Source organism: Musa acuminata, chromosome BXJ1-7, assembly GCF_036884655.1.
Source record: "Musa acuminata AAA Group cultivar baxijiao chromosome BXJ1-7, Cavendish_Baxijiao_AAA, whole genome shotgun sequence".
In the NCBI taxonomy this organism is placed as follows: Eukaryota; Viridiplantae; Streptophyta; class Magnoliopsida; order Zingiberales; family Musaceae; genus Musa; species Musa acuminata.
Window position 1 is genome coordinate 9,814,925 of NC_088333.1, and position 26,954 is coordinate 9,841,878.

Genomic DNA, 26,954 nt, shown 5'->3' on the forward strand with positions numbered 1-26,954 from the left:
AGGAGGGTACATTGTGAGAAAAATATTTGAGAAATATTGAACACTGATGGAAGTATGTGTCAGATTCCATAAGAAACCTAATCCTTCATTACAGTGAGTTCATTATACAGTGAAATCATCTGATATCATCATTGTCAGATTTGTGCTAGCAACATAACTTAAAGTCTTGAAATAGCTCAATAACTTTAGGCAACAACTAAATAAACTGGAACAATTTTGATTCAGAAGGAAAGGTTATTGAGGAAATGCAGATCCTAATATATGATTGAAACTTGAACTTTTAGTGTAGCATGTTTCTATAGTTCAAATTAGTTGACAATCAAAAGAAAAATTGATCAGAAACTGTTGGGAAAATTGAACAACAAAGATTGATATCAAAGAGAGATTGCAGATCAATTTTGGAGATCCTGATGCCATAGTGCACTGTTCCAACCGATAACAGAAAAGAATGCAATTACCAATAGCTCCCGCAGCCCAACAAGAAGGGCTGCAATACTCAGCTCATTGGGCAAACTGGTTTGAGGATGTCTAATGCATCCAATCTTTAGTGCCTGACCCCACTGAACTTTGTGCTCATTCATCTGGCTCCGCTTCACTTACTGCTTATTCACTGACCTGATCATGTAGTTCAAGCTAAATTTGACAAACATATAATGGTCAGTCCCAGTTTCAAGAATCAACTGTTCCTCCATTTGACAGGGTAAGGTTTCTGCGCCTCATTGTCGATTTGTACAAGGATGTCTGAATCAGGGATGTCTCTGCTTTGCCGCTGGTGTTTGTGCATATGTTTCTTTCCTTTCCCTGCCCTAAACCTCAAAAACAGTGAGTTTGTCATCACCCCTACCGAACTCAAACCCATAAGAGCTCCAGCAATAGATGGCGTCAACATAGTACCAGTTGAAGGTAATAAAATTCCAGCAGCAACTGGAATTCCTACCTGCAGAAGCATTAATTGCTTTGCATTAGTTCATGATTGAATAGGTCAGATTGAACAACAAAGTTTTCTAGTGAAAAGGGAGAAAAATGATATCTGTTCTGTTTACATTGGCTTGATACAAATTTTGGTAGTGACATGCAATACATGCCATAACCAAATGGAATTTGTGGGCTTGAGATGAAACATGCATTGATAGAAAGATATCAGTATGCACCATGTGGACCTGTACTGAAGATAGCAGCTAATGGATAAGCCAAGTAAGTCAAGTAGGCATAAAGCCATGGCGATCATCACAACTTGGAAAAGTATCATGCCATAAAAATATTGGCAGGTCGATATGCCATGAAAAGACAATCTCTATTGATATGCCCCAAACAGAACAAGTTTAATTATCAATACAAGTACAGTGTAACCATCATTGTTGTAAATTTCTTCAGTTTCAAATTCAATCTGTCTTGTCGTTGTAAAAAGACCATAATCCAAAAACAAAATCTGCCAATTTGACTCTGTACATAGCTGACTTGACTTTTCAGATAAATTTCCATAACTTATTTTTTCTATATGAAGTAAATAAAATATTGATACATGATCATGAAGAACTGACTGCTCCTGAAAGGAAGAAACACATGTTGTCTAATTTCTAATGACAATATAGTGCTGGATAGATGTCTAATTGTTCCAGGTAAACGCTATATATTTTGAGTGCAGGAACATGTTAGAAAAGTTGATTGTTTCATGCACCAAAGGCTTCTCCAGTTAACATTCCATTCGACAGAGATGTGTCATTTGCCATTCGTTGGAAGTCGCACAAAGTGTTAAACCCATCAGTTTAGGTTGATTTTATCATAGATATAGATGACAATGGGTACCTGGTGGTGAGTATTCAATGCTTTGTAAATTTGGTATGGTTATTAAGGCAGAAGAGATTTTCCAATTCTGACATACATATGAAGGTGACACCATGGAAGTCAATGAAAGAGGCACTGATTGATCCAATGGAGAAAGAAGTTTGGAGATCTGGGTTTGAGCTTGGAAACAGAAAGACTAAGGTGTTGAGAGCTGATTGTGTTTAAGAACCTCAAGTACGATTCATTAAGGCGTTGCTGCAAACATAGATCATTGTGAAACAGCATAACAGAAGACAAGAAAAAGTTAAGCTGGTCCAAATGGAACAAGGACGAGACAATTTTGTTGCATCCATGCACCAGACAAAACCCAGTAAATGAGGCATGGAGACATCATAGCCTGAAGAACAAGAAAACAATGCATCTTATTCTTTTTGGCCATCAGATCATGTTGACAATGACGACGGCATTGTTGCTGTTGTTGTACATGCAAAACTATCTCATATGCATAAGTATGCAGATACCTAAGAGTTTACATGTACATCTATATGTTATTATGCAAGTGGATGCACATATGCACCTTTTAATTGTGAACAAACTAGGAAATAACATGACAAGTTCAACCAATCATATCAAAAGTTGCTCACAGGAACATAAATGAATGGTTGTATTGATATGACTTACAATATTATATGCAAATGCCCACCACAGGTTTTGCTTCACAGTCTTCATAGTTACTTTGCTCAAATCCAAAGCATCGATCAGCTGCACAGATGCCACATTATTTGTTTAGTTAAACAACAAATATACTGGACATACCAAAAAATTACGATGGATTTAAGCCAATGATAAAAGGAAAAGACACAGTAAAATACATTCTAGTGCAACAAACACTTGCACAAAAGCAGGCTTTTCTCAAGCACAGAGGTGCTAGGTCATGTTTTATTTTTCTTAGCAATCCCTATATATTGATCCAGAACCCATGCATACTCATTCAGTATTGAAAGGAAATAAGAAACTCTTCAAAAACAAAATATATCCAAGGAAAGGCAGCAAAAAGAAAATAGGTAAGAATTTATATGCCTAAATCTCTCTCCTGAAATAAACTATTATCAAAACAAAAAGGATATTCATATTATTTTTAATCATAAAAAAATTGAAATTAAATTACCATCAACTATAAGGATGATAGTTTCCAGTGCCATGCATGCCTTAATAACTTAAGTATTCATTTTGGACAAGTTTTTGGTCTTGGGCCAAAACTATACTTGTGGTTATTTCTTGATGCAGAAATTTAGAAAGGCTTGATGGAACTTGCCAGATTGGTTTTACTATTTAAAAAAAGACATATCATGTTGGTTCCATTGCAAACAAATAAGAGGACATATGTTAACATGCTTAGTTAGCCAGATACTTAAGTGGTGGAACATAAGGAAGAGTGGATCTTCAAGGAATTGCTTTTAGCCAAATACCACCTCTGATGTCCAACCTTGATATATTTGACTGACCAAAAATCCCCTTCTAAAGTGCAGTAAGCTAGCAACATATATATTATGAAAAACAAAGTGGTTATAAATTAATCAGAAATATGTAAGTTTATTTGCTAGGATTAGTAAAAAAAGGATGCCCAGGACAGTTTCGGCACCATGTAAAGATAATTCCAAACACTGTTATGCCTGTCTGCCAATGCACAAGTGATATATCTCTAAGTTGCTTAGAATTTTTTAAATTCATGAATCAGATGTAGCTACAGATAGATGCTAAAGACAAGCTCGGTACTCTATGGAGGTAGAGTTGGTGATGGGTGAAGTCAACTTGAGGAGCTGCGTCCTCAGCCGAGCCCTAGTGCAGAAAAGAAATGAAATGAAATTATATATATGGTGAACTGGACCAACCGGTTTGGACTTCTCAGCATAATGATCAGCAATTAGTTCAGTAAATACTGGCCAAACCATGCCAAACCAGTCATTTTTGCAATCCATGGTGACTAACAAGAATTTTCAATTGGTACCACCAACATTTGAAATCCCAATTTTGCCAACCTATTGAACTAGTACAAGACTGAGATACTGGGAGGCATACCAACATATACTGCTGTATATCACTAAATAAAATAATAACAAATTGAACAATACGAATATACAGAACTGTATAGTAAAATAATAACAAACTGAGCAATATATGAAAGTGTATAGTAAAATAATAACAGATTAAGAAACATACGGAACTGTACAGTCAGTTATTGGTGCTTTGTCGGCAGTATATCTAGTCCAGCCAGTAGCAAAGATTCACTATTGGCTTAGTTAAACAAGTTATATGCAATTTATAAAGATTTAAGGACTTGTATGCCTAAACTCCAAACGTAATTGCTAATCTAGGCTATCTAGCTAAAGAGATAGTTCAACAAATCCAGACTTAGTTTCACCTGTTATTTTCGGTACATTGAATGATTGAAATGCTTTCAGCATTTCACTAGAAAGTAGAAACATGGAAGTGCCTTTAAACTAAAAGTTCCACATATGTTCAATAAAAATGTAGCATGTTCAAACTCTACATTTTTTATGTTTTACTATTTCCTTGTAATAGCGCCATGACATTTAAATTTGGAAATGCTTGCCATCAAATGTATTATTCCTTATATTCTGGCCCTCATTAACAAAGTCAATGTGTCGCAATTATTTTCATTTTCCATTGATTAATGACTCTTTCGCGTATGCCTCTAATTATATATATTATACCAGTAATTTAGCTTTCACGGTTTCACCCATGATTTTGGCATCTTTATTAGGGTTATTTATTATACTAATCTAGCTTCCCTAATGATTGCCCACATCAATTAACTTATTGTCTGGCAAAACATTTGAGAAGTTGTCACAAATATTATTAAAATTAAACAATTACTTAGTCACAGCCAGTTTCAACAAATACTGCTGGTGGAATTGCTCTTCTCCATGTTGCCACACCCGAAAAAAATAATATTTTTGTCTTCAGCACCATCACAATGTTTTTCTTTTCCTCCTTATGCACTAGCCTACATTTTGACTTCTTTTCTATCCCAACATATTAAAGAAACTTGCATGGATCTCTGAAATTGTAGTCATTTCTAGAATGCAAATTCATATTCAAAACATCCCAATTCCATCAAGTAAAACCTATGTTTTAAAGAAAAATAAGGAAGAAACTAAGTAAACTTGTGCATATAAAATCGAAGCTAATCAGTTGCCCATAAGAAACAAAAGACATCAGAAACAAAAGCAAATATAAATAAACAACCACCAGAATAGTACATTTAGGTACCTGTGATAATCTGTTGCCCATAAGCACAATTGAAGATACATCGCTAGCTGCACCAACACCTTCACCCATTGCAATACCTATGTCTGCTGAAGCCAATGCAGCAGCATCATTAATACCATCACCAACCATCACAACAACTTTTTGATTTTTTTGAAGCTCAGAGATGAACATCTTCTTCTCCTCGGGTTTAACTTCAGAAATCACCTGACGTAAACATAAATTGCCAAAAACATTTTTCATTTTTGATACATGACAATATATAAGCTGAATAATTTTAACACTACACTAGTGTAATTGCCATAATCTCCTTTGTAAAAAGTTAAAATAAATTCAGTTCAGAGCTGATTTAATTTAGAACAAGCTAACAATAGACAACTTTCTAAATCTTAATTAAGACTATACCCCAACAATATTTCAACTTCCAGCCAAGGTCGGCCGTTTCAGGTACTGGACCCATATTGGTCCCTGGGCATCAGAAGAAGGCTCTGGGTAAACGGCTTTATCAATATGTTATGAGGATAAGTTTCACTGCCTACAATGTTCTTGGTTCACTAGTAAACTCCGCAAACCCAAAAATATTTTCATTCTTGCAGAGCATTATTCCAACAATAATGTGGTGGACAAGTAACTGAATCAATACTGATATTCAAGTTTGAATATTTGAATTTCGTAATTTAATAGGATTGAACTGGCCAAGATACAACTATGACTCCTTTGGTCTGATAGCTAGTTCAAATCTTTCCAAGATGAAAATTGACATAGAAAATTTTCCTTGCAAAGATCTTGAGGTAGCTAACTGAGATAATATAATGCATACTTTCTGGTTAGGGTTCTCCATCATACCTTTGTTTTGTCGATACCAACCATAGATGCTACATATTCAGCAGCATTCTTCTTGTCACCAGATAGCATATATATGTTTATTCCTTGTTTTGATAAAGTTTCAACAACATGAGGTGCATCTTCCCTTATTTTATCCTCAAAGTAAATTAGCCCGGCTAAAGCACTATCTACTCCAACATATACAACAGACTGATTATTGAGCTCCGCATCTGGAAATGGGTTATCAACAACTCCATGCCTGCAACATCACAGAAGCAAATTAGTTGACAGAGAGCTATGCTGTACATATATAGCACGAACTATGCAGTGTTGTATTTCTTACAATTTGCCTTAAAACTAGAATTTATCATTTAGAACTTTAGATATAAGGGAGTAATTCTAAAAATGTCATATGCTAACAATTATCGTTATACTACTTTCACTTAACATGATTATCTTACACGAGATAAATCAGGAAAATGTACTTGGACAGTATATTACAACAAACACAACCAGCTTTAGCACTGACTGAGAGACATTAAGGTTAGGGTTCTGCGGCGAATGTCCACAATTACCTTCTGAGCCAGCTTAATGTCCCAACAGCAACCTTCTTTTGGTCAACAACAGCTACCACACCGGAGCCAGGTTCTTCACTGAATGTCCCATCTATTACCTGTCATGACACATGCTTACGCAAGTGATTAAAATTCCTAGATATTTAATTATCCAAAAGAAACAAAAGGACATTGATAATTTCTACCCTACAGTACAATTTGGAAGTTCTAATATAAGTTAAAATCATTGTCACCGAAGCCAGTTATCCAAGATATGGTAAGTCAGATGATGTTCTCCAGAGTTCAAAGTGGTTTTGACAAAATGTCAAAAATTCTCAGATACATTTCTGCTCAGAGCAGTTTAGCATATGAAAATTGTACTTATGTTGAGTTGTACTTATGTCGAGTAGATTTCGAGTAAAACAAAGTCACCTACTAAATTTAATGCTGTTAGACAATCATACAAAGCATAAGGCTTAATCCTAGTATGATACCATTCGTTTTGATTTTCTACTATTTCTTCGGTGGCACCAAGAGGTACAGGTCAATATACCACTACCATACCAATCCAATAAGTCACTGAAACAAATATCAGATCAATATTAAATCCTTGGCTGGCCCACTCTATGCTGCCAGTGTGCCCCAGCAGATCATTGTGTTAACTCATATCGACAGAGAAAAAGAAAGATGAAGAAAGAAAACCAATCGAGAAGGACTACAAAACCATAAAATACATATATCCTACGCATGGATTCAAATACCAGTCAATGTAGTGTGTACCAACCAGTGCTTACCTGTCCAATCAAGGACTGGTGTCGGACAATGTAATCTAGTACTGATCCAGTTTCCAATTATATTTTTTATTGATACAAGCCAGTACACATTAGCATACATCTGATCTACTGGTACTATACCATCTGATAGATTATCAAAACCAGTATCATACTGAGATTTAAATCTTTGATCCTGTGATGCAATGTCATCTTCTCTGGTCTCAGTTGGCCTGCATCTCAACAAGTTCCCAGTGAAACTTAACTAGTTAAAATTTGAAACCTAACTGTCAAATACCTAACAGATCCCTACTTTTTCTAGCTTGCCACTGGCTAACAACAAGCACACTCTGAAGAGTTAATTTGTACCAAGTATGAACTCAAATATTTATATTTTGACATCTGTTACTTTTAAAGCATTATAGTGATTATTTCTATCTTGCCTTGTACATAACAGGAGATACCATAGATAAAAATGAATTAATTGCGAATAAGGCAAATCACATAATATCTGCTGAAGAATCTCAAACATTTCTGGATATAACTAAGTAAACATAACCACTGTCCAGATTTAACCTTAAGGTGTTGAAAATTTCCAAAACAAAATAAATAAATTCCAAGTTATGTGATCACATATTTTGTACCCAAGGAATGTCATCAACATCGTATTTCTCATCATCCCACATGTCATGCATCAGAAAAGGCTACAGTTTGAATGGCTACTCAACAGTTAGATACTTCTAAGGAATTTCCTAGATTTACATAAACCAATTCAGTAGCCACTTTGTTATTATATTATAACACTCAACCAGTTTTATTCCTGGAACTAATATCTGCTACATGAGAAGAAAATATATAGCTTAACTATGTCAATGGAGAGACCTTTGCATCAGTAAGTGCAAGAAGAACTGAAATTAAAGCACACTAAATTCTGATATTGTTTTCAGAGTTATAATAGCATATAAAAGTTCATAATAGAATTTCATGAACTAAAGTGACGTTACCTTGACATTTTGAGAACCAACAGAACGAGCAGCTTCGACGATAGCTTTTCCAACTGGATGATTTGTATTTGATTCCACACTGGCAGCTAACCTCAAGATATCAGCTTCTGTCCATTTGAACTTAGGAGTTTCACTGTACATTCAAACATGAACTTACCAATAAAAACTACTATTTGCTTTAAGCCTCATAAGGTTATATTCATCATGTGTCACATATGTCACAAAGATTCAGTTATATTATAACTTGTAACAACAAGAGGCAGAGTAGAAGCTACAATTTCTTACTCTCAACTTATTTTGTTAGGCAATATATCAGTTACCCAATGGACACTACAAAAGGAATGTTATGCAATGGCAATAAATCAGTTACTGATAGATAAAAGAATATTATGCCATTGATTAGAGACCAAATCGATAATTAAACTAGATTCAAACACATCCCAACTTTTACAATGATTGGTCACAACTGATTGAATAAATTAAAGTCTCGTAGAATAAATTAGGGCCTGTTTGGATCAAGAATACATATCAAGGTAACTGATTTACTTCTTACAAGGTAACTACTTTTTTTTTTTTGTTTAAATGAAAATTTAACAAAAACATAACAATTATCTTGTCATTACTATCAAGGTAATTAATAATATAAATCAAGGAAATACTAATTTGACCACTTTGCAGAATAACTAATTCTTTCTTATCTGGGTGGTACCAACTGGTACCAACCCATATTAAGTGTCAGTACACACGACCCCATAACAATAGCCTACCAGTCTAGCCACTGTCTGGAACCAGTACAGGACCAAAATTTTAATCCACATTCTAAATTTTAATCAGAATTACACTCCTAGTTGGTTCAGTCTTGGTGACCTATCTCCAATCAGCTTATTTATTAAAAAACAACCTCAATAAAATAAGCATATATCTCATGTTTCTTTCATTTTATTTACTATAATTCAATTGCAATCCATTTGCAAGAGAACTGATTCCAAAGTAGGAAGTCAGAGTAAATTATGCCAATGATAACTGTCAACAAAATATTCATTATTTTTCTGAAGGAAAAAGAGAATATCTTTGTTTATTCAAGTAGTCGACCGATTTCCTCCATCTGAACTGCACATCTGTTATAGGAGAATTTTATTGTTGTTTTGCATAAGGCATTCACATCCACAAATAGTTTACAAAAGAATCAATCACCACTTAACTATGAATATTCATGTTCCCCATGTTGATGAGTTATAACCCTCGTCACAACAGGCTTTCCAGTTGTCAAAGTGCCTGTTTTATCAAACACTACTGCATCAACAGCTGCAAACTTCTCCAAAACATCTCCACCACGTAAAAGCAGTCCTCTAGTCGCCCCTAATGAGGTTCCCACCTAAACAATCAAATAAGTCAAAATTAAACTGAAAGCCTGCCAGCAAACTGCTGGATGATGCTGTTGTTGATAGTTTATCTCTAGTCATACCAGCACAGCAGTTGGAGTAGCCAGACCAAGTGCACATGGACATGCAACAACCTGCACAGAAGTATTAGGTAAACAAAATTATCAAAAAAGTATGAGGAAGAAATAACTACAAACAGTAAAGTCTTCAAATTTATATTAGCAACTGATTAAATGAAAAGACCGGCATGTGTATGAAGAGAACAAGAAATATAAACTCTTCCAGAATAGATTCAGGATGGAAAGTCAGAAACTATTCCAACTAAAGATGAGTTTCCTTACTTTTATAGTGAAAACTCCTATAACGGAAACTAAGCCATCTACGACATCATGACTTTTACTCTTACCATGCAACTTCTTAAAGAAATCAGACATTCAGTCAAAACGTATTCTTGAATAGCAAAATAACTCTTTATTGTCATTGTAAAGTTGCTCTCAAACCCCAAATTATTAAATTTTTAAGAAGCCTTTTTCTAACTTACAATCTTTTTTCCATGTTTTTCACTGCCTTGTCGTATAAATAAATGCAAAAACTTTTATAGTTCTAAAATAATCACATTAAATTTAGAACAATGATTGACTTTGTTGCTGTTGTATATAAGCATCAATATGTAAAGAGAATATAAAAGTGGACTTAATACCAATAACAGACAATGGGTGACTGATATGAATTCTTTGAAAGTAAAAGACATATTTATAGAAAAGATGAGGTGCTGAAATGAAACATGTGAAGAAGAAAAAAGGAATTGATCAAACTGGAGGACTTACCCTAAGGTGATCATTTGAATATAATATTTTGACTACATGACATATAGTTGACTTCAGTGCTATTGTATAATTAGGTACAGGTAAAATTTCCTAATAACAGTTATTATTGTAAGGTATACAGAATTCCACCTTAGCCGAAGTCAATAGCACAATATTAACAAAACTTAATTAGCAGTTTAGCACTATCTCATTTTTTTAATAATGTTAACAAGCAGTTACTAATTAAATTGTCTTGAATCTTTGAACACCACCTTTATGAACACAATCTAATATCTAAGGTACCAGAAACATTAAGATTTACAAGAAATAAAACTAAGTTTTTGTAAATCAGTAAAGAAAGAAAAAATCAGAATTAGTAGCTACTCTCAAGTAGTTAATGGAAAAATTCATATAGCTTAAAACAATCTAAACATCCTTATACATTCATACCAAAACACTACAAGATAGCTGTAGGGCCAAGGACATTGAACTTCCATGCTTCAACGCAGCTGGTACAAGTTGTGAACCAAACAAACTCCAGAATGTGAAAGTGGCAGCAGACAATGCCATAACTGCATATGTAAAATGCCCAGCAACCTGTTGACACAGAACATAGCTTTTGTTATGTCTCTTAAATAACCTTTGAATTGAAAATGGTTTGCATGTCATTGTAAGTAGTCTGACTATAGATACATGCATGCACCTGTAAATTTTTCAGAGAAATAAGGAAGACTCATAAGCTTGACCTCATTGAGGATGAAGAATAAATATATTACCATCCTTTTTAAGTTTTATCAATGATTAGACCATGGACCCAGACCTTGAGACACCAGATAACATAGTGTGTTAATTGAAAGAGAGAATTCATTGAGAAGATATCATTTTTCAAATACATGTAACCATACAGTAAAAGAAATTTTACAACCACTTTTGTTATATAAAAATTTTGGAGTATAAATGTTGAATAGAGGTATGGTTTCCTTGCAGCTTTAGTATTCATTGAAAATCTACAACCACATATTCTTCAAATAATTTAGTTAAATGCAGAACTTCAGCATAAGTATCCTTCAAGATTAATGTCAAAATTCTGACCAAAGATTGACTAATACTAAAGGATTAGGACAAATCAGAACATATATAATTTCATAGTCACTGGAACTTATAACTGAAGACTATGAAAAATCAGTTTTCCTAAGTCAACTCATCAGCAGATCGACCTGAAAAAAATAATTGCATGCTGAAAGTTGGTCTCATGTATTTTAGTGGTGTAACAAAGGTTTTAAATTTTACCATGACAGGTCCATACCAGGCAACTGCCTGCAGACTGCCCTTTTTAGGGCAGTTCATGGGATGTTTTTATAATAAAAACTAGTCTTTTATTTAAATCGTCTGAGTATTGTGATATACTATGACCAGAATAGCAGGTTTTAATATAAAAACTAGTCTTTTCATTTATATTGTCATGCTATACAAACCTAATACTAGTCAAAATGATCACAATAGAAAAAATGTTACATCGACAAAAATTAGTATAAGACTGAAGCAATCATTATCCATAATCTGAATTGATTAAATTAAACCATGTTACATTATAAGCTAATCAGAGACTGTACAGCAACATAATAAATCATTGTCCCTGATTGTTTTGACCAAATCATTTTTTTCCTTTATATGTGTATCACACCAAATGATTCTGGGACTTGATGATGATGGAATGCAACATAAGCCTAGCAGTTGCACGTACCTTGTCGGCTAAGCGTTGCACAGGAGCTCCCCTTGTTTGTGCATTCTCCACCAAGCGAACTATATCCCCCATAGCAGTTTCACCTCCAGGTCTTTTTACTTCAATGGTAAGTGTACCATTCAAGTTAATGCTACCAGCTGTCACTTCAGCCTAGGATAGAAAAAACCTGCATTAGATTCAAACCATGTGACATACAAGATAAGAAAGATTAAGAAAACAAAATATTAACAAACACCAAAAGCAATTTTGAGGTTTATTAATGCAACATAAGCCATAAAAAAGAAGGAAGAACTAAGAGGTCTACCCCAGGCAGCTTTGTCACTGGCAGAGGCTCCCCAGTGAAACTTGACTCATCAATTGAACTTCTTCCAGCTTTAACAATTCCATCAGCTGGAACACGATCCTGGAAGGAGAAAGCCACACACAAAGAATAATTATTATTATTAAGTTTAGGTGGTTTCTTAAAGAAAAAGGATGAGTCCAGGTGTTGAAAGCAAGCATCAATTAGTGTTAATAACTGAGAGTGTGAAACTAGGATAATTAAGAAACCCAACATCACAAAAGCACCAACTCCCTTCTTATTCTGTACAATAAAATGTTAAATATGGAGATAACATGACAAATTTTATATTAACCATGAACAAGTTTATCTAATATTAACCATGAATACAACAACAAAGCTGTGAGTCCCAACTATTTGGGATCAGCTACATGAATGTTTTCCGGCCATTGAGATATGTAAAAAGCCAAGTTGCATAGATTCAGAGCCCAATGGTCCCTAGAAAATGTAGTCATCCTAGTTACTTCAGTTTTTGTCAGTATTTCCATTCCACACCCTAAAATATGCACTTTTAATAAGGGCAAGGCAACAACAAAAGATCATTCTACTCACTCCTGGTAGTACAACAATCTGGTCCCCAATAGAGAGTCTGCTACATGGAACCTCTACAAGTGATGGCACCTTTCCAGCATCACTGTCAACCATGAGGCGTGCTTTTGTAGGAAGAATATTCAGAAGTCCTGTCATGTCACTGGTAGCTTTTATTTTTGCTCTCTGTTCAAGATTTTTCCCCAACAGAACAAAAGCTATTAACATAATTGGTTCCTCAAAGAATGTCTTCCATCCCTGTTTGGATAACACAAAATATAAACAAAAATATATTTCATGCTTAAGCAGCAAAACAGTCAGTAGTAGCTTATGGAAATAAGACATGGGAAATCAAGACAAGAAAAATATAGGTGCTTTACGTGATCAGGAGAACCTAAAAGATGTAACAGAAAAAAGAAAATAAGAAATCCAAAAAAAATCTCTACACAGAAATTAAACATGACTTAAAAATTATAAGAAATTGGAAATTATTTATTGATTTGAAGTAATTGAGTTCTTTGCATGAAGAAAATAATACATATTTTAAAACTTATAGAAGGATCAAAAGAAATACACAATGTCCAAAATCTGTAAGATTCTTTGCTTCTATCCACCATCTCATTCACTATTACTTCACCTTCGAAATTACTTATGGTGTATCAATATAGAAACACAGATATCTAGAAGTAGGAACTATGCTTTGGTTGGTTGGATGGTTTTTCAAAATAAAAAAACTTCGGAAGCATGTCTGTACAATAGAATAACTCTAATAGGGACTTTCCAGTAGGAATAGTGTTATACATCACCAAATTGAACTTTGGTACATAACATGCTGCCATCAAACTAGCATGAAGTGTAGTTGCTTCTTAACTCATGCTATGACAGTGTCCAAAGAAAGCAAACGTGTCAGCATCTATGGCACCAACCAGGCTGCTTAGGCATGGAATGTAGTCTTTATATTAACTCTCAAGTTCAAAGTTACAGCTTCCATGTTGTAATAGTTCCACCAGTATGCCTAAAGTGGTCAGTGTCCTATTTGACTAACTGTGCTGTCAAGTTCTTCCAAAAGTTTTTTTCTGTTAAGATAACACAATCAATGATTCAATTAGACCAAGTCGTCTTAGTGTGATCATCTTGTTATTAGTTGACAAGAATAAACACAGCCAAGAAACTTTTCATGACAATATTAATCTAATGATAAGAGGATCATGATCAACATGCATATATATGAATATGCACAAATGAAAATAAATTACAGCATCATTCCTGGATGAAGACGGTGAATACCAGTTTCGGCATGATGGCTGCAATGGAGCTGACTGCAAAAGATGATAAAGCACCTAAACCAACTAGCGTGTTCATGTTAGGTGAACCCATCAGCAAACTTCTGAACCCATCAAGAACAAGTTTGCGTCCAGGACCAAGAAATGTGAACAATGAAAGTGACAAATGAAAACTAGTAGAATGGCATGTGTGAATCCAAGAGGGGCCAGCTTTAAAGAAGTGAGAGAGATGCCCTAGGAGGCATACAGCACACAATGCCCATGATACAGCAAGCTCTCGACCTGGAAACAAGTATATGTAATTGGTTAGCCAGAATAACTAGATAAGTATACATAACACACTGGAAAGATCAGTACTAAACCAGCATAAAACTTGAAATTATATACTGATTATACGTTACAATAAATTAGAACAGCTTTAAAGGGATACAATGATTTATTATGAAATCATGGAGCGTGAAACACATACCACTTTCTTTTAGGTTCTGAAGCTTTTCATCCATCTTCCTCTCGAATACTTTGTAAAAGCTGTCTCTTGCAGAATCTACAATCATCACATGCATTAAGGGCAATATCATATCATACAAGCCTCAAGGACTGTCAAGGAGATGATATCCCTCTATAAATATATCCCCGGGTTACTAATCAGGTTGCTATGCCAAAATGAAGTTATAGAGAAACTTCTGCAATTCTTACATGGTAATGGAGTACCATAAATTTTGAGAATAAACAAGAATGTTATATTAAATTTAAAACAACCAAATGCCTAGCTATGTATAGACCACATGAATTTAGCAGTATAGGAAATTTAGCTCGGAATTGAACATAGCATGCAATTTAGAAAACATTGGTCTAACAAATCATTTGCAGGAATGTCACTAGACCACATTTGCTTGGACGTAAGAAGATTATACCTAAATGCACTTAATTTTTACATACTAGGAACCTAAGTGGATGTATATATAATAGCAAGGTTCATCGTACTGTGATGTACCGAGCAGTATGGGCGATACGTACCGATCCAACAGGAGACTAATATGGGCAGTACATACCGGTTTGTCGATATGCCTCATCGAATCATGTATCGGTACATCACTATGGCTTGGTAAGTAACGTACCGATAGCCGATCGGTACACTGGTACGGACCAGTAAGATAAACCATGTATAATAGTATGTATATTAAAGTCCAAAAAAAACCATACATTCACAAACAACTAAATATTTAGATTGCTTTGTGGACTACAAAGAAAGCATCGACCCATTAGTAATAGATCATCACAGCAGTATATGTCAAGGCTGAAAAAGTAGAATTGAAGACTTATCAAAGCAAGATATGAAAAGTTAACACATGAAAAAGTAATAATAATCTGTAGGTGATTATTCTACCCAGATCTTTGCCCATCTAGCTAAAATTATATTCATAAACATCCAGAAGAAATTAGAAGAAAATCACGGACTTATACGATCCTACCAAACATGAAAGCAAAACTGCATCAAATTAATTTGTTGTCAGATATTCGTTTTTAAAATCATATACCCAACAGATCTGAGTTGAATAACCCATAACAAACTGGACTCTATTTCATCCCTACAACTAAACATATTTCAAGTAGGATGAAGAAGTAAAATTAGAGTTCTATCATCTACACCCACATCAATCAGATCAAGACCTACACAAGAACCAACAAATACAGAGCCATCACAGTCAGCAAATATGTACCACGAAGACTGGACTTGAAGCCGCAAGTTGTCAAATGGCCTGCGAGTCTATTTCCCAACTGCTGTTTCCAGTTTGGCATAACCTTAGCTTCAGAAATTGCCCACACGATTGCTGTCTCGGTCGCAAGATTGACGTTTGCTGACGACACTTGAGGCTGCACATGGTCACAGACATGGTCAAGTAACATGACTGTCAAAAGGAAGAACCAATGGAATGGTCTTAACTATGCTTGTCTTGTGTGTACAAAACATCAATAGAAAAGGTGGTCTAGTGATTCAAACCCTACAAGAAAAAGCTGTTTTTGCCACTCGAACCTTGATCACCCAAGTCACTAGAAAACAACCTTACCATTCACCAAGACTCACCTCCAAATCAATATTTGACCCATATTGTAAAATAAATAAATAAAAATCTCGAAACCTCCTCCACTTGAGGTTCTTACTACTTTTTTTTTGTTTACTTTCTTATAGATTCTTCAGATTGATTTCCTACCCCACCCATCATGGGTTCTCTATCTTAGAGATAGTAGTCCAGAGATGAGCATGGAGAGAGACGAAAAAGGAAATCCTCACAACTGAACAAGAATAACAGTGTGAAATGTGTTTGACAGAGTCTCCAATGCATACAGTTTGAGCTGCTCAAGTACTCCTTGTCTAAAACATGGATAACAGCCATCATAATTCTACAAAAACTGTGCCAAGAGTGTCTAAGTTAAGAGCTTGTATCTTTTGGTTTAGAGAACTTTACACAAAAGAAGAGCGTGAATCAAACTGCATTTGTCTATCCCACCATCAAAACTAGCAAATAAATAAAGCAGAGAACATATTGGGAAAAAAAAACTCTTACTTGACTTTCCAAAATGCGCTTCACGCTGGCAGCACATCCACCACAAGACATCCCCTGGATGATTCAAAAAGGTTCGAACTATTACTGCAAATAACTAAAAAAAATCGAAAAAGGCAAGAATCACTAGGAAAAGAAAAATAAACTTACCCCAACATCAAGAATTATCACATCAGACCCACGGGTCGAAGCCTCCCCGGATTCTCCCGCAAGAGATACCGGTTGCATCCCACCGCCGCCGGATTCGTCGCCGCCGCCGCTGCCGCCACCGACTCCATCATTTCCACCACCGCTCCCAGATAAGGGGGCGGAGCTCGATATGCACGCCAATCCACGAGAAATTGGTGCCACGGGAGGTGAATTTCGCAACAGACTCCCGGCAAAGGAGATCAAGAACAGCTCGCGGGATATCCTGGGATCGAGGCTTCCGAAGCACCTGGCCCTCCCGACCGTCGCCGTAGCCGTCGCCGGACTAGGCGGAAGGAGCAGCCGGCTGAGGTGTCGCTTGCGGGAGATCCTGAGGGTGGTTTTGGAGAAGGCGAGCAGCGAGACGGTGGAGAGAGCGACGGACTCCATCGCCGCCTCTTCTCTCCTCACGCGGCTGTCTCTTGGGTCACCGTTTCCACGCTTCCGTGAAGGCTTTCATTGCCACCATATTTTTGAGCAAAGGCCGAGGCAATATAGTTTTTCCAAAGGCCTATTTTATTATCTAAAATAATCAGTAAATCCTTTTTCCTTTTCCTTTTTTTTATTTTTTTATTATATATTTAAACACATTTTAATCGAATCAAGAACGAAGTAAATTCAATTAAAAAAAATACAATCTGAATAAGAAAATATATATATATCCGAATGGTTGCCCGGTAACTCTATTCATTACCATTCCTACCTTCGCCACTACATTATTCTCAACAAGTCATGATTAAGCCGACACGTGAAACACGTGTGCGGTCACTATATACATATAAAATAACAAAGGACATGTACGATTTATAAATTTCAAATATTATTAGCAGAGGGAGGCCACAAATTTCTCAAAAACAAGAAGATATCACAGTTTTATTATGTTTATATATTGCTTTATGTGTGTAAATAATCCGAAAGATATATTTCATGAACATTAATTTTGGAAGTATTCGTTTGTCGATGAATTATTAGTTCCGTACGCTCTTCACCTCGCCGTTTCTAAACTCATTTATCACGTGCTTCGGAACATTGATTTCACTATTTTGATCTATGAAATGTGACTCGACCAATTAGGAGTGGGAGTGTCGATCGATGTGTTCATATCTGAGTCCAACATTGTTCGAGCTTTGCGTCAGTCATTTGCTGGGCTCCGAATGGACTCGTTTGCCTTAATGGGTCGGATCTCGGTCAAACCTCTAAAAATGCCAATATATAAAGTGGTAGCCCCTTTTCTGTAAAAAGGATCGTTATCTCCATATCCGAAAACACAGTGTGGTGAGGAAGCGAACCGCAAGGGAGAGGAAGGAAGATGTTGGCGCTCGGGGTGTCGTCGCCGCCGCCCTCCTGCTCATCGCATCACGTCCTCGCTTCCTTCACCTATCTTAGGATTTCACCTTCACTTTCGTCGTCAAGGGCGTCTTCGTTCCGTGGAATCCGGATTGGGGCCGGGGTCCCGGTGTCGTCTCGCGAGGGGGCCGGCGGCGGACGGATGGTGGTGCGGATGGCGAAGAGGGAGGAGGAGATGAAGGGGATACGGGCGAAGACGACGGAGGAGATCAACGAGGAGGTGATCGACCTCAAAGGCGAGCTCCTCATGCTCCGGCTCCAGAAATCTGCGCGGAACGAGTTCAAATCCAGCGAGTTCGGACGCATGCGCAAAAGGGTACTCCTTTTCTTCTCCTTGGAGTTTGTTTCTCTGTTGATAGTCAAAATATTTTTCCTTTTTCCTATTTTTTTCTTCCCGTTTGTTGATTGAAAGATGAAGTTTGGAATGTCACGGCAACTGCATCCTCATGGAGTGTGTGTTTCTAAATCCCTTGTAGATTGCTCGAATGCTGACGGTGAAAAGAGAGAGGGAGATTGAAGAGGGGATAAACAAACGATTGTCAAGGAAGCTTGACAGGAAATGGAAGAGGAGTATCGTGGTCAGGCCACCTCCGTCCCTGAGGAAGAAGCAAGAGGAGCAGAAAGCTGCAGAAGCAGAGAAGTCATCATAGTTCAACTTCATGTACTGAGTGACAAACACATTTCTCACAATTCCTTTCATCTTCCTGCTAAACTCAAGGTTCTTTTCTTTTGTGATTGGAAGCTGTCCACCAAGTTTATCTTGATCAATGATGATGATGTTATTTTTGCATGTTCCTTTTTTGCCATTTTTCTTGTTTGTGTTATTTTTTAAAATACTTTTTTTCATTTTTAATTTTATTTGAAGATTTCCTATTTTGGCTATAAATTGAACTCAGTCACACCCTTAAACAAGATCTCTTGAGCTCAACTGCAACTCAAAGACCAAGTTTGTTGGATGACAAAGTTCAACCTAAATTTGGATGGATGACTACTTGGATTTCACTCAAGAAAGTAACAGTTGCTGATAGAGAAGCATGAGCAGTATAGAATAAACCATCAGGCTTCAATCCTCTGGTAAATCAGAACATAGGCCATGAAAGAATGCATTGTGTTCTTTTCTTTTCTTCTGTCCTCTCAATACCAAGCAGTAACCATGGAGTTATATGAGATGTACAAATAGAAGACGAGGTGATGCTTCAAACAAAAATCTTATGAGAGAAAAAAGAATAATATCTCAGTCATGCTCTGCTTTGAAACATATATATATGCTCTCTGGCAAAAGAACTTTTTAGTCTTCTCTTCATAGCTTTATAAAGAACACTGCCATCTTGGGCTACCACATGCTATCTGATCTGATGTAGATTTATTGGGTAATTACATTGCCCACGCAACCCTGCGGTTCCGCAGGAGTACGACATAACATTGGTTGAAGAATCTTTGCTTTGATCTTTTACCTTTCCATGATAGGATCTTATGGAAACCACCATCTACAAATAATAAATCAGTTTAAAACGTTGTGATCGAATGAGTTACTGCTGTTTCCTAAAGAATGGCTTCTGACAAACGAGGAGCTTCTCGTCGCTGCTACTGTCGAGCTCCATCAAGCGGGCATCCCATCGCAGCTGTGTTATCACAGTTCTTGCAGTTTCAACAAGATGTGCCGTATCGCGAATCATTATCCAACCCTGCATCAGATATAGCACAATTCTCTTATTGTTAGTTGGAAAAAAAATATGAAACGACTTTATTATAAGGAGTCGATCATCGATGAATAGCACAATAATGACATTTGTTATAAGTTCAGAATCAATGACCTGATCCTTAATCAGCAACTAGGAGTAAACATAACAAAAGGCATTAGCAGGTCATGATGAAGTATATTTTCTATCTACCATGGGCCATCATTTATCATTATCAAAGATTTTATCACTGATATCCATAGAGCAAACTTCAAGGTGTGATATGCAGTTAGCTAATTCCACATCAGCAGATGTGCATGGCGTAGATCTTGAACATGAATAAAGAATGAAAGAAGCAAAACAATATATTCTAGCTTGTCATGCGGGGGTTCTCAAAGGTAGAAGAATGGACCGGCCTACATCCATGGAGACTGGTCTACTCAATGAGGTGTTTGTAATGAATCACCATCGAGTCTAAAACTCCAAAGAGCTGCATGCCTAAAATCCAAACCGTAGAAAGTCGAGGCAAGCAAAAGGCTTGTATATGTCCTGGCCTATAACCCAAATCATATATCCGCAAAGAAGAGGGGCTTATGTTCCATATTATAAGGGTTGATTTAGAAAATATAGAGAAATGAAAAAATGACAAAATATGTTACTAGAGAAATGTTTATATCAATTTTTTTTTCTATTAAGGTAATACAAATATGTTGTTTTCATATTCCCTATTAAATCCAAATTAACAGACAGATAGTTGATATTGAACTATAGAAACCCCATAACTAAATTTAACAGAGATATACAGTCTTGTGCACCACACATCATCTTATCCTCACATGTGTGACAAATGCAGGATAGGTTAATGATATCATACTGTCCTGACTGAAATTCCAGAAGTTCGGAACTTTTTTCTATGAAAATATTTTTTCAAAGGTAAATTGCAATCTGCATTTCAATATTGGCTAGCACATTAAATAAGTTCCACGAGGAAGAAAATGTTACATACCTCAGGTCGCAGAATGCGATCGATCTCTAAGAATATGTCGAGAATTGAACACCTATGCTTTTGATGAGTCTCGAGAGATAGCAAACCTTCAGCATGCACCATATCATAAGTTCTTGGATATGCTAGAAATGCTTCACACCTAACAAAATTTAGTGGCCTTGATTAGATAAATGAGACTGTTGACAAGATAAGGTAATTATAAGTGCTGCGTCGAAGATTAATTATATGGGTATCCATCAGCTATTCCCATAATCAACATGGTAGAATAAACAGAATTTAAACAAGTGACAAACTTGAAATGTAGAACTTCCGTAGTAAGATGAAGCCTTATAAAGCCCAAGTCACACTTTAATAACATAGGATCAGACATGAATGATTGCTAAAAGGATGTATAATTACAGAAATTATCACATGAATCTGGTGATTGTTCATAGGGATTGATAATAAATTTTCTGGACCACAAAGAAAGTAAAAGGTCTAAATTTATGCTTAAGAGACATACTGAAAAAAACATCACATACTGAATATGTTTATTCAAGGAAAACTGTAAGAAAGGAAAATAAGAGATCAATATTTGCAGTAATTTAACATTCATCGATCCTAGTATTCCTTTCCAATGAACACAGGAAGACAGCAATAGTGATTTGTCCCGAAAACATATTATCATCAAATCTAAAGGACAGGAGAAAGGGTTTTAGGATATTTATGCATTACCACAGGCAAATATCAGCAAAAATTAACAAGACAGAGGCTGCAAATAATGCAGAAGAAAGAAAATATCAATGGATCCAAGTCACATACCAATCATGCTGAACACCAATAAACCCCCTGTCAAAAATCAAAGGGAGATAGTTGGGGCCATTTGCTGGTACAACATTCATCACCCACACAGATTTCCCAGCATCCAACAAAGCAGCATTAAAGCCACCAAAATGAGCATTCATGTCAAGGACATTTCTGAGCATGTTAAAGGGTGGAGAGGGGTCCTCATCACCGGGTCTCTTAGGATGATCTGAGAATATAAGAGGTGAAAGAAGTGACCAATAACTATGAATCGCTGAACTCCAACTTGCAGCATCCTCAGCAAAGTCCTCAGGGTGTACACCTGCTCAGAAGAAGTTTTAGAGGAAAATTTGCAGATATAGATAAGATATATTGATCTTGTTGCAATAAAGTAAATTCATCAGGTGGGTCTTATATTTACCATAAATATCAAGTTCAGTTGAATTCAGTCTAGCTCGAGAAGGCCAGGGTGTACGATGCTCGATGGGAATCCACCGTGGACTTCTCATCCCTGCTATGCAGGGATTGAGTGGTTGGTAATATAGAGATTCAACATCAAGGCTTTTACCACAAACTGCAGGACCAGCCTTCCTGTAAAATAATAGATATTATACTATCAACTGTTTGGATCCTTAAATCACTTTCTAACTAAGGGACTAGAATTAGATTTGTCCTGTGAATTAATGATATGGGCAATACACAAAGAATGGATTTAGAGGAGTCAATACCTAGAGCTGTAACATTTCCTTCTGCTGGTCTTCTTCCAGACAATTGTTTCATCTTGCTGTGACAACATATCCCAGCAAAGGCTTTCAGCAAATTCGTGAATTATTGACCACTTCTTTTGATTTTCTTTTTCACGCAGAGATCTATGAGTATTTATTTGTGAAGTCCAGACAAAATAACCTCCAGGTCTCAAAAGTCTGTCAACTTCGACTAAGAAAATGCCATCTGTCATCAAATCATCCTATTTAGCAACCAAATCGAATGCTTATAGAGAAAAGAAACATGCATTACAATACAATAGACTAATATTGTATGTAAAGTTTTCAGTCATAATGAAGTTTTCTAGGATCCAATGTTACTGGGATGTCTTCTATTTCTCTGCCTTCTATTACTAGACCAAGTTGACCCCCATCAACTTCAAGAGAAACAGAAGACAGAGAAATAATATAGCAAGTTCTCGGTAGTTCTCAATAAGGCAAATATAATTAACTGGTACTGACCGTTTTTCTCCCACTCAATTCCACATCTTGCACAGTGTAACATATCAAAAGAAAGGTATGGATATGGCAACTGTCTTGATGAAAATGAACCAATCATGGCAGGAATGCCTCTCTCAAGGGTGAGTTGAACTTGACTACCCGATACCTCATAAGTTGCAATGCACATGGTCAAGAGCTGCTTTGAGAAGAGATGTGCTCCAAAGCTGCCAAAACCGCACCCTATGTCCAGGACAGTTCTTACCTGGGGCATTTAGGTAACATTAACATGTCAATGATATCTAAATAAACAGCTTCAAAAACTATAATAAATGCTACCATAATGACAAACAAGAAGCATAACTAGTGTTACAAACAACAAATTATATATTAAAACAGGGGAAAAGTTGAAGATAATTACTGATTGAAGTTATATTTTGAGCACAAATTAATTTAAAGTTAAGCTAGAAGGTATAAACTGAAGAAAGTAAATCAGAAAAAGCAATTAGAAGAACATTTCGTAATTTGAAAAAAAGCACATGCCTTGAGAAGAAGTATAGATTTAATAGAAGTGTATATTGTGACTGTAAATTTATCCTTCAGACTTTCTGCTTGCACATGGTTAAACCTGAAATCTGAAGTGGACTGATGATGCAGAATGAGAAATGCTTTAGTGCCATGTTTAAGATAGATAAAGTTAACTTAGCTCACAGTTGCTTCACCCTTGCAGGCAATAGTTTAATTAAAAAGCCATCCAATGATCCTTACCAAACACCAACTCTTTTGAGAATGAGTTGAACATAAGAAATGAGCAGAAAGGAGAATTGTTCTAAGCATAGAGCTATAATAATTTTAGAGAAACTGAATACTATTGCTCTACTTCTATAGAACACTAAAGGTATCAATGACATGTTAAAGTTTGAAGATACTAACACATTTTTATCTGTCATGCATATAAGATTATTAAATATATTAGAAAAAACTTCAGATTTGTACTTATCGCGGGAGCATGGAATATTTTTCATCTGAAAAAGCCCAAAATTTATAGCTAGAATGACCTTAACTTATTGATGCCACCGACTGAAGAAGTTCAATGATGAACTTGTGTATAATATATTCATGTTTTTTTTTCTTTATTTCAGTCTCCCGTTGATGTCCAAAAGTAGTAGAGTAGCCCACCCAGATAAATGAATAATTAGCGCTCATACAGTGTAAAGAATGGCACTGACCCCAGCCTCAATGAAATTAGATTCATTCCGCAACCCAATCATCTCTGCTATTTGATGTGTATAATCTTCTACACCGTCAACCATGAGGGAACCAGACCGGAAAGAGATCTGCTCTTCCTCTACCATCATTCTACGAATTCAAAGCTTATCAGTTACATGTCCCAAATAGAATCAAGTTACAATCAAAGCAAATTACAAAAAGGAATCGAATAAATCCACTCTACCTTTTGGTTAAGCTCCCAGAGGAGAACTCTTGCCCAGTGATCTTGACATTCTCCTTCCAGATGAAGTCCCTCCCGCTTGGCCACCTCAATGGTATTCTATAGTTCCTTGGAGGAAGAATTAAACAATGCATCTTGGTGTCAGGTACACATTTTCGCTCATACTCAATCGGCACCGAGGGATCTGCCAAATCAAAGTTCTCCGAGACATTGTTATAACAAGGTGCATAATTCTCATACTCAGGCGGGCAGAATTCCAACTCCTTCAACCGTGAAATTCCAAGTGACAGCTCCCCGATCTCCGTGAGATCAGAGACAACCTGTTCCTGGAGACGCCGGAAGCCATGGTAGATGCTGCTTGGAGAGGAGGAGGAGATGGAGATGGCCCAATAAAGGGAGCCGGACAGCGCAAGTACGATAAAGACGACTAGACCCAGCTTAAGGATGGTAAAAATGAGGTTTTGCCGGGCTCGATTTATCCCAGCAGGGTTCATGAGCTCGTAGCCGAACCCATTCTCCCCCAATTCCTTTGTTTGATAGCTCACATCAAACGAGTCAAGGCCGGCGCAGCCACTGCCCCGTCCGCCACTGGAAAAACCACGGTAGAGCGGTCTCGACATCGTCTTCTTCCTTGCCCCAACTGGGATTCAGCAAAAACCCATATTAAGATTTCATCAGAAAATAAAAGCATAAACAGATCTAGAACGCATCACTCTTTCCACCTAAAAGCCGAACAACGTGTTTGTTGATGAGGATTGCAAGGATCGGAAAGGAGGGAATGGGGAGATTGGCTGGCCAGCCATGCATCCCAGAACAACATTAAAAGCCATGGAAAGGCACCACTTACCTCACGATACGGCAAAAAAATGGCGAAAAAAGGGAACTTTTGTAAAGAATGAATTCTCCTACCTCAGTTCAGGTTCAGTAAAGTGCGCAAGATCGCGTCGCCAACGTTGGTTCAGATCTCACGGGAACGCAAAACCAACGGCATGAGTAGATTCAAGGAGGAATCTTTATCATGGGAACGGGAGGGAGGACAAGAAAAATCCCAGCTTTAGATCTCAGGAGCTCCGCATTCCTCCATCACCATCCCCGGTTCTTCGAACCCTCCAAATATCGTCGTGACCCTCTTTCTTCCACGCTAATTAAACGGCGAGAACAACATAGCAGAGGACACAAGAGACTAGCCGGCGTTCCTTCTCTCTCTCTCTCTCTTTCTCACTGCTGCTCTCTTCTTTCTCAATTTCTCACGAGCCCCTCCTCCATCGCTTAGATGAGATCCGCGTCGCCAACAGCACTAATATAGTGGTAACTAATGAGAACAGTAATCTAGTTTCCGACAGCACTTGAGGTTTTACCAATCCCAGCAATGCCCGAGACTGTCACTCCATGACCATCGAATATAATAACCATATATCATAAAGAAACCAGAAACAAATGTAGCAGATCTAACAAACTTCTTGTGCTACTTTTCGAGGCATGCCACAACAGTTACCACAAAATTCCCTACTTATCAATATAAATATCAATCCAATCAAGCTGTTTATGTCACAATATATTTATTGCATTGCCCATATCACTCCAGATCCATTATTACTGTGTTTGGAAATATATTTATATTTTTAATATGTAAATGAAGAAAAATATTTGAATAAATATATAATCATAAATTTTTTTGAGTATTTGATAAATAACATTTATATTTAAAATATGTATCGACATAAATTTTATTTAGTAAAATTATATTTCAAAATAGATAAATAAATCATAAAATAGTACGTTCTTGTTTTGTATAGATGACAAAATCGTTTTAATGCAACCGTGAGTTCAGGCGGGATTTGTGGGACAAATGTAAACCCTCGAGTGCATTGGGTCACACAAGGAGGAGGTAAGGAAAAAATAATCCTTTTATGATTTGGCATTAATAATGTTCAAAAGAAAAAAAAAATTCAGCAGAATTTTGGATGTTCCACTGTGAAATAATACAAGAATATTTTTTTTTGATATAAATTATTATTTTTCCAAAAAAATAAATATACTGTTGTCCTAAGAATGGTGATGTGTATGGCTGTAGGAAAAAGATATTGGGAAAGCCGACATCAAAGCGAGCATAGGCTCCACTTAAACTTACGTAATGATGCAGAGAATTAACAAGCAGATTGTGCAGAGTCTGGATGAGCTTCTTCCAGGCGTGAGCTTTTGGTAAGGTGAAACACAATATGAACCCAACACGCAAGGGTAGAAAGAAAAGCCGAGTTTTGAGCAAACGAAGAGTACAAGGTGTCATATTAAACGACGTATCTCACATGCATACGATTCCCAAACTGTTGCTGTACTGTACTTTTGGTTTCTCTACAGAAGATGGCACGAAAAAGAGGACAATAAAACCAAGTGCTTTGTGCCACCAGACAACTCGAAACCTCCA

General features: G+C 36.6%; 3 protein-coding genes across 3 annotated transcripts; 1 reads left to right on the forward strand and 2 right to left on the reverse strand.

The window, feature by feature from the left end:
• Positions 1 to 214: 214 nt before the first annotated feature.
• LOC135678709 (copper-transporting ATPase PAA1, chloroplastic-like) lies at positions 215 to 17,539 on the reverse strand. Its single transcript, XM_065191808.1, has 17 exons — positions 17,027 to 17,539; positions 16,880 to 16,933; positions 16,034 to 16,187; positions 14,782 to 14,856; positions 14,317 to 14,594; positions 13,054 to 13,287; positions 12,466 to 12,564; positions 12,162 to 12,311; positions 10,868 to 11,014; positions 9,695 to 9,745; positions 9,432 to 9,604; positions 8,230 to 8,362; positions 6,477 to 6,574; positions 5,923 to 6,160; positions 5,080 to 5,283; positions 2,467 to 2,547; positions 215 to 937 (listed from the first exon to the last, which is right to left on the reverse strand). Exons 1-17 carry the CDS (start codon positions 17,450 to 17,452, stop codon positions 677 to 679), a joined length of 2,856 nt encoding a protein of 951 aa, XP_065047880.1. The 5' UTR covers positions 17,453 to 17,539; the 3' UTR covers positions 215 to 676.
• Positions 17,540 to 18,318: 779 nt separating this feature from the next.
• On the forward strand, positions 18,319 to 19,199 carry LOC135678712 (large ribosomal subunit protein uL29c-like). The gene is made up of 2 exons (XM_065191810.1): positions 18,319 to 18,725; positions 18,886 to 19,199. Exons 1-2 carry the CDS (start codon positions 18,372 to 18,374, stop codon positions 19,057 to 19,059), a joined length of 528 nt encoding a protein of 175 aa, XP_065047882.1. The 5' UTR covers positions 18,319 to 18,371; the 3' UTR covers positions 19,060 to 19,199.
• A 304-nt stretch (positions 19,200 to 19,503) lies between these two features.
• Positions 19,504 to 25,978, reverse strand: LOC135678711 (probable pectin methyltransferase QUA2). The gene is made up of 9 exons (XM_065191809.1): positions 25,439 to 25,978; positions 24,533 to 25,169; positions 24,309 to 24,438; positions 23,104 to 23,344; positions 22,606 to 22,828; positions 22,299 to 22,468; positions 21,896 to 22,199; positions 21,095 to 21,233; positions 19,504 to 20,094 (listed from the first exon to the last, which is right to left on the reverse strand). Exons 2-9 carry the CDS (start codon positions 25,147 to 25,149, stop codon positions 19,939 to 19,941), a joined length of 1,980 nt encoding a protein of 659 aa, XP_065047881.1. The 5' UTR covers positions 25,150 to 25,169; positions 25,439 to 25,978; the 3' UTR covers positions 19,504 to 19,938.
• Positions 25,979 to 26,954: the final 976 nt, after the last annotated feature.

Excerpts from the sequence above, each read along its gene's own strand:
- LOC135678709 (XM_065191808.1), bottom strand. The coding sequence starts at position 17,452 with ATGGAGTCCGTCGCTCTCTCCACCGTCTCGCTGCTCGCCTTCTCCAAA. Across the intron at positions 11,015-12,161 it reads TGCAACGCTTAGCCGACAAG|GTTGCTGGGCATTTTACATA; the intron begins GTACGTGCAACT and ends CTGTGTCAACAG. Across the intron at positions 8,363-9,431 it reads GGGGAACATGAATATTCATA|TGAAACTCCTAAGTTCAAAT; the intron begins GTTAAGTGGTGA and ends TTGAATGTACAG.
- LOC135678712 (XM_065191810.1), top strand. The coding sequence starts at position 18,372 with ATGTTGGCGCTCGGGGTGTCGTCGCCGCCGCCCTCCTGCTCATCGCAT. Across the intron at positions 18,726-18,885 it reads TCGGACGCATGCGCAAAAGG|ATTGCTCGAATGCTGACGGT; the intron begins GTACTCCTTTTC and ends AATCCCTTGTAG.
- LOC135678711 (XM_065191809.1), bottom strand. The coding sequence starts at position 25,149 with ATGTCGAGACCGCTCTACCGTGGTTTTTCCAGTGGCGGACGGGGCAGT. Across the intron at positions 22,469-22,605 it reads AGGAAATGTTACAGCTCTAG|GAAGGCTGGTCCTGCAGTTT; the intron begins GTATTGACTCCT and ends ATTATTTTACAG. Across the intron at positions 20,095-21,094 it reads ATCGCATTCTGCGACCTGAG|GGTTGGATAATGATTCGCGA; the intron begins GTATGTAACATT and ends TATCTGATGCAG.